The sequence below is a fragment of the Oculina patagonica genome, chromosome 11 (assembly GCF_052425735.1).
Source record: "Oculina patagonica isolate OP01 chromosome 11, crgOcupat, whole genome shotgun sequence".
NCBI lineage: Eukaryota > Metazoa > Cnidaria > Anthozoa > Scleractinia > Oculinidae > Oculina > Oculina patagonica.
The window spans coordinates 19,617,987-19,636,170 of NC_135768.1; the positions used below are offsets into that span (position 1 = coordinate 19,617,987).

Below are 18,184 nucleotides of genomic sequence, written 5' to 3' on the forward strand. Positions count from 1 at the left end.
TCTCGCCTCTCTTTTGGTATTATCATAGGGTTGGAATAAAAGAACGTGAAGAACAAACTGATGAGAAAACACCACGTGTGACATTTGACGGTTGACTAGTTAAAGCCAGACAACAATCCAATCAATTCAAGAATGGAATATTGAAGAAAAGAATGAAATCAAATTTGCAATAATGGAATCATTAATCTACCCTTGACAGGAACGCTTGAGGTGTTTTGACTATCTTTCATGCAAATTCATTGTTAAATCATCCGTTCCCAGGCAAATGCTTGCGTTAAAGGAACTATTCTAAGTACCAGAAATAGGAAATGAATATTATCATAACAAAAGATACAGTAAAAACCCGCGAGTAAGAACCTTATTTTTCCAAGTAAGCCTAAACAGGTTCTTACATAAATGGTAGCTAACACAAATTTAGGCTTTTTAGGTTCTAAATAGGTTCTTATTTTCTGAAGAAAATTTACATTGATGCTAATAGAACTTTTATTGGGATTCGGCCTATTCCTTGTATAAAATTTGCATACCAAATAAGTGCTTATGTAAACATGAAGCACTAATCATTTAGAATACGACATTATGTACAAACACAATAATGCTTTGTCCAAACTTATTTCCCAAAAGTAAACATTTTTAATCAATTTTAGAAAATAAGAACCTGTTTTCAAATTTAAGGCTAAATGGGTTCTTATCAAAGGGGGTCTTATTTGCAAATTTTAGCCTAACAGGTTCTTAAATGTTAGTTCTTACTTGCGGGTTTTTACTGTATTTTTGACAAAATTCGAGGTGTTGGATAGCCGATGAAACACTGTCTCGACTGTTTGATCTATCTTTTGAATCAAAACAAAAACAACGGAGTAAATGGGGAAATAAAAACGTAAAGATCTATGCTAATTAAGACCTTGATGAATAATTAATGAGCTTGAAAAATATTTTTCTTTATTAGCTTGTTGAGAATGTCGTGCTTCTCCTTGAAGTATTAAACGTCTGGGACGAAAACGAAGAAAACGTGGAATGGGAAGAAATGGCTCAAGTTGGAGTAAGGATTCTCTTGGCTTTTATTTCTCGACCGGAAACAGAATACTGTGCTACAGCCTCGTCAAAGCTTAGCAAGCTCTTAAAAGCCCGGGTGAATACGTCACAAGGAGAGCTTTGCTACACTCTAGGACGATTACATCAAGCATTTGTTGTGTCAAGAGAGAAAGGTAATTAAGTGTTGCACTGTTTTATTTGGGGATCGATAGAACAGAGCTACTTTTTGGGGCTTTCATTATCCTCCAACTGTCTGTGATAATGTGGAAGTTAGATAAAGTATCAAATTAAAATTATTGATGAGAAACGTTAAATATATCTATTAAACACACCCCGCACAAAAAAATTCAGATAAAAAAACTTTTTGCAGCAAGTTAAAGGGACAGTGTCACCGTGAAGGTGTTGGTTTTAATTGGAAATCCACTAATAATGGCCTGGTCTTGCTTAAATGCACTGTACTAGTCATAATAACAGTAAAAGTGAGTCCGCTATGCGAACATGTGTGGACTTTCATTTGAATAAAAGTTGACATTATGAATTAATCAATGAGTTACTGTAGCAGTCAACAACTTCAAGTTTCGAATCGAGTAATTTGAGATACAAGGCGAAAAAACAAAGAACTTGTCAATCAATTTATTATTTACAAGACTGTTGGAAGAACAAAGTGTACTATTACTTGTCTTATGTACTACGCTTCAAGAAACAAACGTTACCATTGCCGCTTGGGATGTCACGCAATGTGAAGGAGCGTGGTGTGACCCTTTGTCACGTCGTTCACGACAAATGCCTTTTTTCATGCAAATAAAAACCTAGAATCCTACAAGAACAGCAGTTATTAGACCAAAAGCCTTTCCTTACCGCTAGCAAGATAGGATACTATTTTCATTAAAAAAAGAAATGTGCGTGGAGCACGTGAACTGTCTCGCATCGCTTGTTTACACAACCCTTACTTTTTGTGTAAAGCTTGTGTAAACAACTCATCGAAAAACTTATTTTCTTTCAATGAGTTCTTTTTTAACCTTTTTGGAATAAGAACTTTTCAATAAGCTTTCACAAATAATTTCTTAGTAGCTTGCGTAGAAAGGCGGAGAAATATATTTTTCTGTTTACGAAATATTCACTTGAAGTCGGTGTTTTGAGAGGCGGCGAAGGATGTTATTTGAACCGACAATTAAATTATTTTGTCGCACGGTTTGGATATATGCATATTCTACGGTTCGATGTTATTTTTATTCTTTTCATGACAATGTTTTAGTTCAGTTCTGAATTCGACATCGGTCTTTTGTTAAATATCCTACTTGAGAGAAATGGAGCTGGTGAATTATATCCCGGAGTCCAAGACAAGTAAAACAACATGATCAGCGAACTTGTTTTGATACAACTCGTTGTGCATTCATTGTGTTTGGCAAAGCTGAAATAAATAAATAACCAGACATTTGATTCGTTTTAATATGCGAATCAAAAATGCTCAAGCCGCACAGAGAAACAAAAACTGTGGAAAGTGAGTCAAAAGTGTGAAAAACAAGAAACGTGACCTATGACCGCAGTTGTTCAGCTCATTAGATATGCAGATTTCAGCCGTCGCGATTGTTATTTCACTTTTCATCTACGCCACCGCTGCCTTTGAAGTTGTTCCTTGATGTATATTTTCCAGCCACCACACGTTCTTCGAAAGCTGTGTCAAAAAAGGCTTCTAGATTCAAGAATAAAGTGCGACTTACTCGATACTGATCGAATTTCTGGGTTTACTGCCTTGGCTGCCCATCTCACCGAAACTTCGGATCCTCCGATCACTGTCGAAAACTTCCGAAAGCACTAACCCGAGTTATCACGGAAAGTGACCCCCCAATCGGAAAAAACTGCATGACAACAATGTGTAGACTTTAAAGTCCACACAAAAATTGTTACAAAGTGGTGTGGTTATGGATGGGTAGGAAAAAGTGGCCTAAAACTTGAAAAAGTCGGGCCGACGTTTTCAAGTTCACAGTGTTACTTGAAAGAAAATAACATAAAACCCATTTATTAGGGTTTATTCACAACTTGGAGAATGAACCTATGCCTTTATTTTATTTTTAAAGGTCATTTTGTTAATGAGTGAAAGTACCCTTACAGTTTTAGCATAGATAACACAAAACTTAGAAGACTTCTCGTGACACTGTCACTGTATTCTATTTCTCTTACCTTATTTGTTTGAGCAACATTGAATTCCTCGTCATTTTTTTCCTATAATTTTTTATCATTTTAGGGTTCCTTTTTTTCCAAAGTTTTAATTAAAAGCACAGAAAGCACATTACATGTACGTTTGGCTGCAAAAAATTAGAGTCCTTTAAAGGCAGGTTCCAAATGTCAACTTTGCCCCCTTTTGTCTGTTGTTTGTTTGTCCCCCTTTAACTGTTTTATTTAACATGTTTTGATGCAACATTTTTTCGTCTTTTTTAGCGGACTGTCGTAATTACACCTTTATCGTTCCCGTCGTCCGTCTGTTGCTTGTTAAGTACAACCACACCTTACCGCTGACCATCTACATGCCCACATTCTCGGCCGCTGACCGTGCACAACTGCAGGCTCAGGAGGATTTTCTCGAGCTGATGGAAAGTGAAGAGTTTAAGGCGATGATGAAACAGCAGATATACCCTGGGATGAAACAGTACGAAAATACTTTGTAAGTTGATAAAATTGCTACCGTAAAATTCCGAAAACAGCCATTGGATTACCTTTGTTTAAGGTGATTTCCTAGTATTGCATTGCGCATCCTTACTGCGCAGAATTTTACGCGTAATTAGCGGCGCGCACACAAACAAAATGGCCGCTTTCTTCTATGCGGCTTGGCTCGTGAGAGAGATAAATCATCGTTTTCTCGTAAACGAGTACGGTGGCCTATCATTTTTTTTTTCTCTTAGTTTGGGAGTTGCAATCAATTTTTTTCTATAAAATGAATACACATCAATTTCTATGGCAGAATAATACATTATCATCGAAAACGTGTACTTTGCCATTACTCGCAAAGACGTTATTAAGGAATTATGTGGTATATACAAGGTCTACCTGCTCCTAAACGAATACGGTGACCCCTCTTTTTTTATTTCAAAATTTAAGTTACCTTAAGGTAAACAACCACCCGGCACAGTTTGGTTGGAAATCTATGAGCCGTTCTATTTCACGTGATTTACCTTGAAAGGCTTTTGTTTTGGGCTTATTATAAGTAAAGGGCAGAGGGGGACATGGTATTATCGGAGGGAACTGTACTGAGTCTATATTTACAAGAGGATCACGTTTGAAAAAGTTGGCGGGGTAAAAGTCACTAAACCTGATGATTTGAAACAAAGAAACAAAATAAAAAACTGACAAGCTCCACAGTGGGGAGACCTTGTTATCGGTGGTCAGGAATAACATTGTATGTTATTTAACGTTTTAATTTAACATTGTATGTTATTTAACGTTTTTAAATTGCTTTATAAGTAGATGGATATTAAAATTGCGGCGCGCAATGTTCTAAGAGTTTCTCTTCTACAATATTGAGCGCAATGTTGAATCGTACATCGGGACCTTTAGACTGCTCACATTGCTCTCTTTTTCCATGACGTCGTAGCGATCGATCGTTTAGTTCGACGGGCCGCCATCTTGATTCCTGGACGCGAGTGAAAACTGGGGAGAGTGCAAAATGCCCGTGGGTAGCTATTAACACACCGCATCCCTACCCACGCATTTTTTGCACTCTCCCCAGTTTTCGCTTTCGTTCAGGAACCAAGATGGCGGCCAGTCGGACTCAACGATCGTTCTCTACGACTTCACGGAAAAGTAGGGGACTGTGAACAGACTACGGGACCTTTAGTGTTCATGTTGCTGTTGAACTTTATAGAATCCAGTCTCTAAATTCATCGTCTTTTTTTCAGCTCCGAGTCTACTTTAGCTTCGGGTCGCTTCTGGATGAATTGCCTGACAGGGCTCACAGAAAGTTTAAGGAATAAAGACAAAGCCCAGGAGGAGAGCGGCGAGAAGTTAGAGGAGCAAATTACTCGGCCGTTTAAACAACTTCAAGATTCACAGCGTGAACACATCAAGAATTTACCAAATCAACAAGAAAACCACAAAAATAATGTGGTACGTCAGTGGAAAGTGTTGAAGAGAATGCTGATGTCAGAAAGATCCCCGTGGGGGAGAAGGTGAGTCAAGCCTTTGATTCCCAGAAATGATCTACATGTTATTTCTCTTAGCAATATATATATATGCAATAAAGCATACATGTTATGAGAATTAAAGAATGATCGCCAAAGTCAGTCAGCAAGCCAGTCAGTCAGTCAGTCAGTCAGGCAGGCAGACAATCAGTGAGTCAGTCAGTCAGTCAGTCAGTCAGTCAGTCAGTCAGTCAGTCAGTCAGTCAGTCAGTCAGTCAGTCAGTCAGTCAGTCAGTCAGTCAGTCAGTCAATCAGTCAGTCAGTAAAGACTTTATTTTACGATGGTATCACTAAAATAGCATTAAAAAACTAACAAATGAGTGGCCCTCTTAGGGCTCCTCCCCAAAGGAGATTGTCTTGATAGTTAAGGTGGCTCGACCCAGTTTTTTTCTTGCGATACCTACCAACTTTGAAACCATCATACTTAAAGGGATTAATGTCAATGACATATCCACTATATTACATGAATTACACATAGACTGAACTGCAATATGATATAAATTTTTGGGAGATCAGAATGAATATCACGTGACAATGACGTCACACAGGGTTTTGCTTGAATCGAATTTTAGCCCTTAACCGCATTTTCTCTCGAGATCCTCCAAGGTACGTCTACCTTGGGTCTTTGCCTTCAGCTCTGCGGAGTTTCATCGAAATCTACAAGAGGAATTTTGAAATATCTTGGAATTTGTTTTTAGATGGTATATTATGCGTAAAATAAAGACAAAACTCATATAAAAAATTTGCTTCTTTTTTATATTTAATGGGAGGCTTTAGCCCTCATCCTTAAAAATTCCCAACCGATACCAACCGTAGAGAGCGAAATATGAATATGATAAGTGAGCTCAATTTTAGCTCTATTACCAATCGCCCCGCAAAAACGATTCAACTCGTCGATGAATTTCCCCAAACTTTTTAAGGGTAGCTATCACAACAACCCTATGATCCAGAAAACTTCTAAGGTTGTAAAACGCAATGGCGACCGTATTTTAATAATTTGTGCTTGGATTATTGTTCGAGTTGACACAACACGGTGCACCCCGCGTATGACTACGCTTGGCTACCTTCCGAAAGCTCACCGAAATATTCCGAAATATAGTCCGTTTTAAATAAACAATGGAAAAGAAATTTCACGCCACAACTTTTCTTGTGTGGTCGACGTTTGGCTGAGTTTAAAGTTAAAAATGCCAAGCACAAGAAATGCAGATGTACTAAATGCTACGCTAAACATCAAAAGAAAGAAAGTGTAAAAGAGGTAAGTTTCTGAGTACGCTGTCAAGTCATATGTAAATGACTGGAATGGCGTCAAAACATACCGGCTTTGAGTTTTATTCATTCATTATTTTTACTTGAACTCGAGAATATTACCATATTCCGAAAGATTTCCACGCGTGAAATAACTACGCTTGGCCACCTTCCGAAAGCGTACCGAAATCTTCGGAATATTAATATTCTCGAGTTCAAGTAAAAGAAAATAAAACTCAAACCGGTATGTTTTGACACCATTCAGTCATTTATATGAACACGACCAGCTACCTCTTTTCCTTCTTTCTTTTATTTTAGCGTAGCATAGTACTTTGCATTTCTTGTGCTTGCATTTTTAACTTAAACTCAGCCAAGACGTCGCACACAAGAATTTCTTTCCATTATTTAGTTTAAAACGGAATATGATATGTAGAGGTAGCAAGGTATAGATCAAAAAATAGGAAATCCCAGAGCAAAAATTATTCAAAACTACGAGATCGCTTCAGTATTACTCAATTTCTATATTAGACAACCTTAGATTCAATGAACAAAAGGAGAGTAAACCCTAAAAAATTTGGAAAAACGTAAATAATTTAATATAACCGCTCGGTAGGATGGGTTAAGGGAGAAGCCCCCATAAGTAAAAAAAGAGACCACTAAAAAAAATTCAAGATATTCAAATCTCTGTGTAAACTCCACAGAGCTGAAGGCAAAGACAAGGTAGAGTACCTTGGAGGATCTCGAGAGAAAATGCGGTTAAGGGCTAAAATTCGATTCAGAGCAAAACCCGTGTGACGTCATGTCACGTATATTCATTCTGATCTCCCAAAAATTTATATCATATTGTAGTTCAGTCTATGTGTAATTCATGTGATATAGTAGATATGTCATTGACATTAATCCCTTTAAGTTTGAGGGTTTTAAAGTTGATAGGTATCGCTAGAAAAAAACTGGGTCGAGCCACCTTAAACCATTTCTTCCAACCAATACTATGAGAAATGCATGGAGACGTTTAAGGAGAATTTGCATGTTGACATTGGGTCTTCTTCACTCCTATGCAGCACGTTTTAAGAAAGTGACGTTTGTATGCAGGGTTCTTCAGGGCTAGTACTACAATGTAAGGAAAATAACGGCTCTAAAATTTAAAAAGGTTAAAATATTGGCCACTAAATTTTGTCTATCTCCCGTAGTAACAGACTTGCAATTTATTTGGTTTAATATTTCAACCTAACAACTAGTTTTACTTAATTTGCCAATAGCCAGTTTATCTGCTTGCTAATATAACCAGTTTTTTTTTCCTGTCGTACAGGTCACCACAGGAATCGCACTGGAAACTCTCCTCCACAGAGAATTTTCACCGCATGCGTCTCAAACTGACACAAAACTATTCATTCACACCTCATACCGAGGCTAGCCGCGCGCGTGACAACGCGGACGTGGTAGACGCGCGCGAATCTTCCATGCCCGTGCGTGTCGCGAAAGAAGCTGTGGTGCAAAATGTCGATGAGGACATTCTTGAAGTCGAGGATCCGGGAAGTCCGGTTAGCAAAGAAAGGCAGCGTGCAATTTCTGAAACAGAAAAATCAGTTTTGGGTGAAGTTTGTGAGCTAATTACTCTTATGGATATTGTACCTGGGAAGCTTGAGATCACCACTACGCATGTCTACTTCTATGCGGATGAGACCGCTGGTCAGGATTTCCAGTGGCCGTTGAGTGAACTGAGAGAAGTTCATTTAAGGCGACATAATCTGAGGAGGAGCGCTTTGGAGTTCTTTCTGATTGATCAGACAAACTACTTCTTGAACTTCAATAAGGAGGTATTTGCTGTAGCCTTTACTCTTGCCTTCGATTGGATGTTCTGGAACATTGTTTCAAAAATGCCTTACGTATACTATGTCAGTTGCTCAATATTCTCACTCAAGCCTCGTTTACATGCAATTGTTCTCAAACCTTTGGCATCTTCACACTGTTTAGACAAAGTTAATAGTATTGGTTTTTCAAAATGGTAGTTTAAATACAGCAGATTCATAAGTTGATTTGCATATTTATTGAGTACAATCGAGTCAAATTGCTTTTCAGTCTTTTTCTCCGTTGATGACATATGGTTTACCTTGTAGCATTTTTTCCCGCTCTTGACACCGGTTACACGTTTTCCCGCGCTTACCAACGGTTGCACATTTTCCCGCACTTGCGAAGGTTCAACATTTTCCCGCGCTTTGCAACAGGCCCTTGTTGTTCAACGTTCGGCATTAACAATATTGTGGTTGTCTTTGAAAAGCACCTTCGAGTAAAGAAAATTAAGTATGTATAATGTTCATATTTAAGCTTCGAACAGTTTGGCAAAGTGATCTTGCATTTGATTGGTAAAGGACACAACATCCTTGCTGTAGAAAAATTGCAATACTCTACAAAAGCAATAGGCCTTTTCACGGTTTTCGTCGCCATTTTGACGGGTAGGCAACGCGGTTAGAAATTACAGTGTTTGTATGGGAATCCGACGGCAAATATCTTTTACAAAACTTGAATTCTGGACAACTTATGAACTGTAAAGTTCAGATACTAGGAAAAAAAAATTATTCGCCGAGTTTGAAGGATGTAGTTGGGCTAGAAAGCGGTCGAGTTACGTTTTTAATTTCCCATACATTTGTTTATATTTTTTCCGCAATTTAACGCGGTTCGCGGGAAAAATTATAGACAAATGTATGGGAAATTAAAAACGTAACTGAAGGGAATAAAATCTTTTACCTAGTATCTGAACTTTACAATTCATAAGTTGTCCAGAATTCAACATTTGTAGAATATGATATTTGCCGTCGGATTCCCATACAAACACTGTAATTTCTAACCGCTTGGCCTACTCGTCAAAATGGCGTCCAAAACCGTGATAAGGCTTATTACAAGGCTCAAAAACACAAAACGAAAGTACACTAAGCATACCAGCGCTATATTTTAGTCGATAAAAACAATTTGAGAGTATGCCCATGTATAACGTTAATATCATTTTGTTGTTTAGACTCGCAACAAAGTGTACAAGAAAATTATGTCCCTCCGGCCTCGTAATCTGTACTACATCGGCGCCAGATCCCCCGCGAACCTACTTAAGGCTTCAGGGCTCACAGAGAAGTGGGTACACAGAGAAGTATCCAATTTTGAGTACCTTATGCAGCTGAACACCATCGCTGGACGGACTTACAACGACCTGAGTCAGTATCCAGTGTTCCCTTGGGTCCTTGTGGACTACGACTCAGAGGAGTTACGTCTGGATGACCCTGCCGTGTACAGGGACCTTTCCAAGCCCGTAGGGGCGCTGAATCCAGACAGAGTAGACACTATACGGGAGAGGTATGTTGTTTCACCTTCGAAGAAATAGAATAGTCGACGCAAACAGTACAACACACTGTATAAGTACCCTTTTCACCCTTTAACGACGAGGTTACGGGCAAGACTATAATGTCATTTTGTGTTGAGGATATTGTACCATGCACAGTGGCCAAATGGTTGGTCTTTGAATCGAACGCTTTGGGTTGAATTCCCGTCCGGGGTCTTTGTCTTGTTTTTTTGGGAAAACACCTAACTGTCACAATGTCTCCCTTCATGCGGAAGTGTAAATGAGTATCAGCGAGTTACCGAAGCAAATTAAAAATGCCGAGGGTAACCCTACGATTGACTAGCATCCCATCCAGGGGGGAGTGGCAGTGCTCTTAGTCGCTACAAAAACCCAGATAACCTTTAGTTAGTCTTGGAAGCAGAGACATTAAAGTAGCTACGTGCTGAAAAATTGCACGTGCGGTTCTTGGCACTTTGATTGGCTGAACAGTTTGGTAAACCAACAAAAAGATGGCAAAACGTTGCACGTGCAGTTGGTGGCTCTGATTGGCTGAGAAGTTTGGGAAACCAACAGAAACAGACAGATGTCAAAAAGCTGTACGTGCAGCTCTTGGCTATTTGATTGGCTGTAAAATTAAAAAAAGAAAACAACAACAACAACAAAAAGATGTCAGGCTCTGTCAGAGCTTAACAAGTTGACGTTTTCACATACAATGATTTCTTTCGCCACATAACTGATAGACCTTCCCGCATTCCAACGAACAATGGTGCCGAGTCGAGGTTATTTGGGTGAACAAAAATACAAGGAATGTTTGAAAAGTCCACCCCAACCTTGTTCTGGTGCTATTGTTCGTACGCACTGCAGTGGAATGCGGGGAAAGGTCTATTCTCGTTTTTTAGCTTGTAATTTGCGTGAATAATTTTTTCTAGTCATTTTCTTTTAACACTTCATGAACACACGTTTTTGTTCTCTTTTTTTCAGATACGACACGTTCGTAGATCCCTGTGGACTAATTGCTAAGTTTCACTATGGTTCACATTATTCAAGCTCCGCGGGAGTTCTTCATTACATGTTGCGCGTGGAACCCTTCACCACTCTTCATGTTAAACTACAGAGCGGACGCTTCGACTGTGCAGACAGACAGTTTCATAACATCTCTTCTTCCTGGGACTCGATTTATGCGAAAGGCGGTGATGTTAAAGAGCTTATACCCGAGTTTTTCTACTTCCCAGATTTCTTGGTCAACTCTAACAGGTAATACGATTAAGTTGTTTAAAACAGTTTGAGACTATACGTGTTTGGGGACGGTTGCGAAAGCAATCTTTGTTGTCAGTTTTGGTGGCTTTAAACGACAGGTTGAAAAGCTCAGTTAGACTCTTCGCAGCCCTCTATTTTCTCGTATTTTTCTTCGATCGTTAAACGCCGGGAAAGATTCCCTTGGAAGCTGGACGCCAGCGCAAAACGGGGGGCGCGAGGGGGCTGGGGACGGGGCCTGCTCGCTGCGCTTGCTTTTTCCCTTGTGTTTTTTTTTTGCGTCTAAAAATAGAGAGGCTGTAAACAGTCTCTTCGATTAAACGAACCTTTATATAACGAAGTCCTTGGTATAACGAATCGTATTTTTCGCCCCAGTATAGTAAAATGAATGGAAGAGAGCCCCGATATAACGAAACCTCGTTATAGCGAACATATTTTGGCATTCAACATTCAGCATTTTGGTTCCACTGTAGAACGAATATTTTAGAACTTTAAATAAAGAGCTACTACATACTGTAATACTGTAAGGACAAAACGAGTTCTTTAGTGCCCATACACGTAAGCAGAAAAGTAATCCGTTAAAGCGACATTGTTTTTGGTTGGTAAGCTTGGTATACACGTATCCTTAGAGCGTTGACTAACTTTGCTTTAGGTCGATACGAAGTTTGCAAGTATTTTTACTAATAAAACATGATAAAACAAACACTTTTCAATGTCCGTTGTCCCTCTTAGAAAGGTGTCCGTCTTATAGGGAGTTTGGTTACAGTAAAATGACTGGAAAACGGCAGGGACCATCACCAGGTGTCCGTCGTATGGAGGTGTCCGTCTTATAGAGGTGTCGGTTAAGAGAGAGTTGACTGTATACGTAAAGAGGCACAACGGACCTGAATATGTGACCGATGCGCTGTTCTTCAGAGTATTCATCTAAAGTTTACGCACATTCAAATTTTCTCTCAGATTTGATCTCGGCCACCTTCAGCGAGGCGAAGCTGTTGATGACGTCATTCTCCCGCGCTGGGCGGCCTCGCCTGAAGATTTCGTGGTCAAACATAGACAAGCCTTGGAATCTGATCACGTGTCATCACATCTACACGAGTGGATTGACTTGATATTCGGCTACAAACAGAAGGGACCTGCCGCAGCTGAAGCATTGAATGTGTTTTACTATTGTACTTATGAAGGTATGAGGTAACACTACATATCTCATATCTCATGCGTAAGAGAGGGGCCGATACCCGATACCAAGTATTCAACACCGCGATACCGAGGAGATATCGGATAATAGCAATACCCGCGAAAAATATTGATACTTTCGATACTGCACGTGACGTGAGCCTGTGGTGTTTTGGTCAGCACCTGACATTCGTAAATTTGATATTGAGCAAGGCCTGAGTAACAATTAACGAAGTTCTTGTCAATAAAGTGAAATCTTTGACTTTTTTTAATGTAGCTTAATTGTCTATACGTTGTTGATGCAACTGAGAAAAAATTCTGAACGGTAATCAACATTTACAGTGCCAGACTGTCCTTTATTTGGTAAAACAATCGAAACAAATCAAATGGCATATATACCAGCTAAGTCAACTTTAGTTTGTCGTGTGAAGGCCGCTTTTTGCCCAACTTATTTGCAGTACTCTACGATAGGTTTGAAAACCTTATTGCCTCTCCTCAAAAGTTAACTTGTTTTAACTCATAGGAGCAGTAGATCTGGACGCCATCACCGACCCAAATGAACGAGAGGCAACTGAGGGAATGATCAACAACTTTGGCCAAACTCCTATCCAACTACTCACTCAACCACATCCACTGCGCATGTCTGCTGAAGAAGCCGCAAAGTTTAAGGCAGCAAAGAGTGCGGGCACGAGCAGAACGCTGGAAAATGTGTTTGAGCACTTCGCTAAGTTGAAAGCTTATTTTGTTACAGTAAGTTCTGGTAAATCGTTGGAAAAGTAATACCGTAAAACTCCGGCTATAAGCCCTTGGCTTATACAATTTCATAAGGGTTCTGACTGGGAATATAAATGGGAGGGCTGTTATCTGCGGGGACCTATAAGCGGAATAAAAAAAAAAACATTTTGAAACGAGCCACGGCAGTGTTGATCGAAATACGTTTTTAAGTTAAAATGTCGTAATAAAGCAACATATAGCCCTGTAATTTAGTACTGTCATCAAGCAGGGGATCACGTTTTTGGATCCAAGTGCGTTCGTTACATCGGGAGCTCACTGCATATAAACCTTTAAAGCTGTCTCAAATTTGTTCAAATAATCCAAATTGATTTGGATTATGGGGGATTTGATATCAATAAGGAAAGATAAATATTAAAAATTCAAGTGTTAAGGTGGTTTTTGATATATTGACACCAAAATGGGCGTGCTGTTCAAAGGTGTATATTAATTTTGTTTTTCACACTTTTCTCGACAAATAAACTACAATCGACTCGTTAACAGTTGAGCGTTTCTCGTAACCACCAAAGCAGCACAATTCAGTGGAACCCCGATATAACGATATGCCAAGGGAGCAGTAAAATTCTATCGTTATATCGAAGTATCGTTATATCGAAACTCCCGATATAACGATATGGCCGTAAAATGACCGGAAATATCGTTATATCGGGGTAAACCCAACATATACTTTTTAACTGGATAGAGAGACTTAGAATACAATATCATTTTCTTATATCATCGTATAAAGCTGTTGTCAGAAACGTTAGAGATTACTCTGTTACTGTTATGTTGTTGTAGTAAATTCAATGTTTTGCTTAAATTGTGACTGTGTACTGATAATATCGTTATATCGGGGAAGCCGATTTTACGTTCGGTCCGCTTAATTCTCATCGTTATATCGGGAATATCGTTATATCGAAGATCGTTATATCGAGGTTCTGTGCCATACATTTTACTGTAACTTTTGCCGGGACATAGAATATTCATCGTTATACCGGAAATATCGTTATATCGAGGATCGTTATATCGGGGTTCCACTGTTGTTTGTTTAGAAATAAATCCCCAATCTCTTTTCTTACCAGGTATCTGATGCTACTGACCCACTGGTGTTCGCAGCAGTGTCCCAGGTGTACACCAGATCACTGATTCACTCAGGCATGCCTGAACACATGATCACTATCAGCCAGAATGGCATTGTGGGGCTACAGGACTGGTTACCTTACTCCAAGACTAGAACAAAACCATTCACCTTTGAAATGGACCCTTCTGTGTCATCAAACAGGTATGAATGATAACGGTGACATTGAAATGCGACTTATTCAAACGTTTGCAAAGCTAACAGTACCACGAGAAAGTTCTGCTCAATATATTTCATTTGAATGGTCACACACTAGGTTTTCTTCCACAGACTGAAAAGTTAGAACTACCTTGTACAACATAATGAACAGTACCACATGAAAGTACTGCTCAATAATAGCTTTCATTTGAATGGTCACACACTAGGGTTTTATCTACAGACTTAAAAGTTAGAACCACCTTGTACAGCATATTGAACAGTACCACGTGAAGGTACTGCTCAATAGCTTTCTTTTGAATGGCCACACACTAGGGTTTCATCCACAGACTTAAAAGTTAGAGCCACGTTGTACAGTATAATAAACAGTACCACATGAAAGTACTGCTCAATAGCTTTCTTTTGAATGGTCATACACTTAGGTTTAATCCATAGACTTCAAGTTAGAACCACCTTGTACAGCATAATAAACTGCATAATAGCTTTCACTCAAATGATCACACACTAGTTAACACCATTTCTTCCGCTGCAGATTACGCCGTTGTATCGCAGGCCCGTTCAATCCTGATTTACAGGTTACGTCACGCTTGTTTACCATTACTCATGATGCCAAGCTAATTATAACCGCTGGCCACTGGGACAACAGTTTCAGAGTTTTTACTACAAGGGGGAAACAGCTGACAAGAATTGTGGCCCATACAGGTATGCATCGGTTATATTGAATACACAGGGATTTTATTGTCTTAGAAATCACAAAATAAAATTTAAAACAAATTGCGCAAGAAACGGTATGGTTTATTCAGCGCCTCGATAATAAGCTATTTCCTTCTAAAATTGGTCCAAGTCTTTTCAGGGATAATGTGTTTTCAGGGTCCGTACGGGTCCTGGAAAATCTAGAAAGTCCTGTAATTTTTTGTGGCACTTTCCAAGACTGGAAACTCCTGGAAAAAAAACACTGGTCTTTGAAAGTTCTGGAAATCTGTTATTTAGCAATTGATTTCTCAGAACTAACATGAGAAGAAATTTACAGAAAGTAAGGAGAAATAATATTGATCCCTTTGGAGTGAAAGGGTTCATGTTAATTTTGGAGTCCTGGAAAAATCAATCTGAGTCCTTGAAATGTCCTGGAAAAGTACTGGAAAATTGTTTGTGACAAAGGGTACGAACCCTTTTTTTACACGTTTTGTAATATTAAAAAAATATAATTCTCTCCAAAATTTTTTTTTTTTTTTTTTTTCTTGCTTAAGGTTTGGCCCCTTTTTATTTTCCCTTTTTAAAAATAAGAGTGATTATTTTTTTTTATTTTTTTTTTTTTTTTTAAAAAAAAAATTTTTTTTTTAACCATTCCATAGTCAGTGGCTAGTTCTAGTAATGTATTTTGTTATTTATCTGTGTCCTGTTTATAGACGTGATTACTTGCGTGTCATTGGATGACGATGGTCATCATCTGATAACCGGATCACGTGACACCACGTGTCGCCTGTGGGGAATCGCTCACCAGGGAGGAGTGGCTCAGGAGTTGAAGCGCACACCTTTGCAGACCTTATATGGTCATGACAAGCCAATCACGTGTGTTGCCATGAGTTGGGAGCTCGACGTGGTGGTCAGCGGTTCTCAGGTAGTGTTTTGATGTAAAATATGCATGTCTGCGTAATTACGATTTTTGGGAAACGGACTTGCTGGTTTCTTGAGTACTTGAGCCACAAATATTGCATTGAGTTGCGCGACAAAAATCGCCTGTGTGACGCACCTTAAAAAATAAATGCACTAGAAAAATTATGCACAGTGGAAAGGGGGAAACTCTACAAGGGGGAATTTACTAAATGGGGGAATCTGCGTGCGCGATTGGGGAGGAAATTGGTTGTGTCGAGTGATTAGCGCGAGAGGCGACAAGGGTATTAAAATACCATAATGTGACTTAGAAGTCCTTAGAGGAAGCCGAGGCGATAATTTTGGGTTTTTTTTTTGTTTTTTTTTTGGTTTTTTTTTTTGTTTTTTTTTTGGTTTTTTTTTTCCTTTTCTCCTCTTTCCCCCCCCCCCCCCCCTTTCTTTGCAAATGCCAAACATAAACACATGACATGCGTGAGCAAGCCGTGATTCACAGAGCGTCGAAAAGCAAAACGAAAGCAATTTCGATAACATCTGACACTCCATTGAAAACCGCTCTGATAAATCATGAACCTGGCTAATTTTAACTAGTAGGGTGCCTTTACCAAGTTCACTGTCAAAGTCGGGCTGACACGCACAAAAAACATCAAATGCGTAATACTAACGTAAGGATTTCTCCTCAACAGGATGGGACATGTATCATTTACACAGCACGAAAAGGAGAGTATGTCGTCACGCTAAGACCCATGAGAACGGCACTCTGTACACAGCCAAGCCCATGTCACGTGACCAGCCTGGCTCTATCCGAATATGGAAACATCGTAGTGTTCTGCAAGCAAGAATCCAACCGCGCCCTGTGTAGATACTCTATCAATGGAAAACTTCTGTCAAAAGACGTTAAATTAAAAGAGGATGTAGCGGATGTCTTAATTTCTGGTGAATATATTGTTACCGGGGGTACCAATGGGAGACTGGAGATCAGAGAGTTGCACAGGTTTGAGATCTTTGTTTGTTTGTTTGTTTGTTTGTTTGTTTGTTTGTTTTTTTCCATTTGTTTGTTTGTAGGGCAGTTCTGGAAATATGTCACACACGTATTCCTAGATGGATTCACGTCTCCATACGCATTGCCGGGACTATTGTCCAGTCCCAGCCATTGCTCCATATGCTTTACAATGAAGCTGGGATTAAAAGTAACCCTTGGACAGATAACTGTAGCAAACGAAGATATAGGGTTGATGATTTTTACCCTTTTCGCCTGGCAATGCCATTTTGATAAGTCCTTACTAGGACAAAACAGCGGTTCATGGCAATATCAAACCCCTTAGCGTTTGCACATGACTGACGTAGTCAAGAAAGCAAAGGTCTGGTGTCGAGTATGCTGACCATGTCTACCGCTGCGCGTGTAATTGACTGTGCGCATGCGTGCAGGTTATTGGTTTTAGCCGGTTTCTTTTGAACTTAAACTTGTTATTCCTAACATCTTCAAAATTCTTCGGACGATCGTCAGAGGTCGGAAGGAAAAGACCCAAAAGTTAAGTCTTTCAGTGTGGTGCGCTCGATCAGAACAGCGAAGGCCGAGGGCTAATATGTTGTAGTTTAAATTAATTTCAGGTCAAAATGATTTCAAACTAGTTTGATTTGTATTTTTCTTTGTTTAAGGATTATGGTAACAAATCTGAAACAAAACAAAATACAAATCAAACTTGTTTAAAATCATTTTGGCCTGAAATTCATTTTAAACTACAACACTTATACTCCGAGTAGTATAAACTCCCTGGCAAGCTTGGCTAATAAAAGGTTTCTTACAAAACTTGATGATTGGAAAAAAGCTGTTCAAACTTTACCCGTTCAATTGCCAATAAAATATTTGACCGGCAATAACGCATTCTGATTAGCTAACTTAAGTTCCCCTTCCTTCCTTGCAGTTTCCAAGTGGTAAAGAAGATGAACCTTCTAGTTCCAATCCGTTCCGTCTCGCTGGCGAGAGATAATACACACATCTTTGTTTGTCTTCAAGATGGCAAGCTCATCGTCATTGCTGTAGACGGCTTGTGACGTCAGCCACGTCGTCGAATACCACGTGACCTACCTCGAGGAGCCATTGTCTACATTTTCAAATAGAAATGTTTTTCTTTAAAATGTTCTCACTGCAACTATAGTTTTAAGAAAGACAATGTGTCAAAGAATTGTATGCGTCCACGATTTTTGTTACCAGGTTGGTCAAGAACCTAGTCGACGTGACTATTTGAGGGAGCTGGCTCTAGCAACCGATTGCTTATGTTTAACAATAAGACTTAGAGCCCGAGT

The 18,184-nt window shown here is 39.2% G+C and overlaps 1 protein-coding gene across 1 annotated transcript in view; it reads left to right on the forward strand.

The window, feature by feature from the left end:
- Positions 1-18,148, forward strand: part of LOC144629736 (neurobeachin-like protein 1) — a 66,827-nt gene extending 48,679 nt beyond the window's left edge. The window contains exons 28-40 of the mRNA XM_078487955.1: positions 944-1,202; positions 3,469-3,691; positions 4,923-5,192; positions 7,759-8,266; positions 9,463-9,791; positions 10,759-11,031; positions 11,989-12,212; positions 12,728-12,954; positions 14,058-14,257; positions 14,802-14,971; positions 15,676-15,887; positions 16,564-16,871; positions 17,803-18,148. Coding sequence (XP_078344081.1) covers positions 944-1,202; positions 3,469-3,691; positions 4,923-5,192; positions 7,759-8,266; positions 9,463-9,791; positions 10,759-11,031; positions 11,989-12,212; positions 12,728-12,954; positions 14,058-14,257; positions 14,802-14,971; positions 15,676-15,887; positions 16,564-16,871; positions 17,803-17,932 — 3,333 coding nt within the window. The 3' untranslated portion in view covers positions 17,933-18,148. The remainder of the gene's footprint in view (positions 1-943; positions 1,203-3,468; positions 3,692-4,922; positions 5,193-7,758; positions 8,267-9,462; positions 9,792-10,758; positions 11,032-11,988; positions 12,213-12,727; positions 12,955-14,057; positions 14,258-14,801; positions 14,972-15,675; positions 15,888-16,563; positions 16,872-17,802) is intronic.
- The last annotated feature ends 36 nt before the right edge of the window (positions 18,149-18,184 follow it).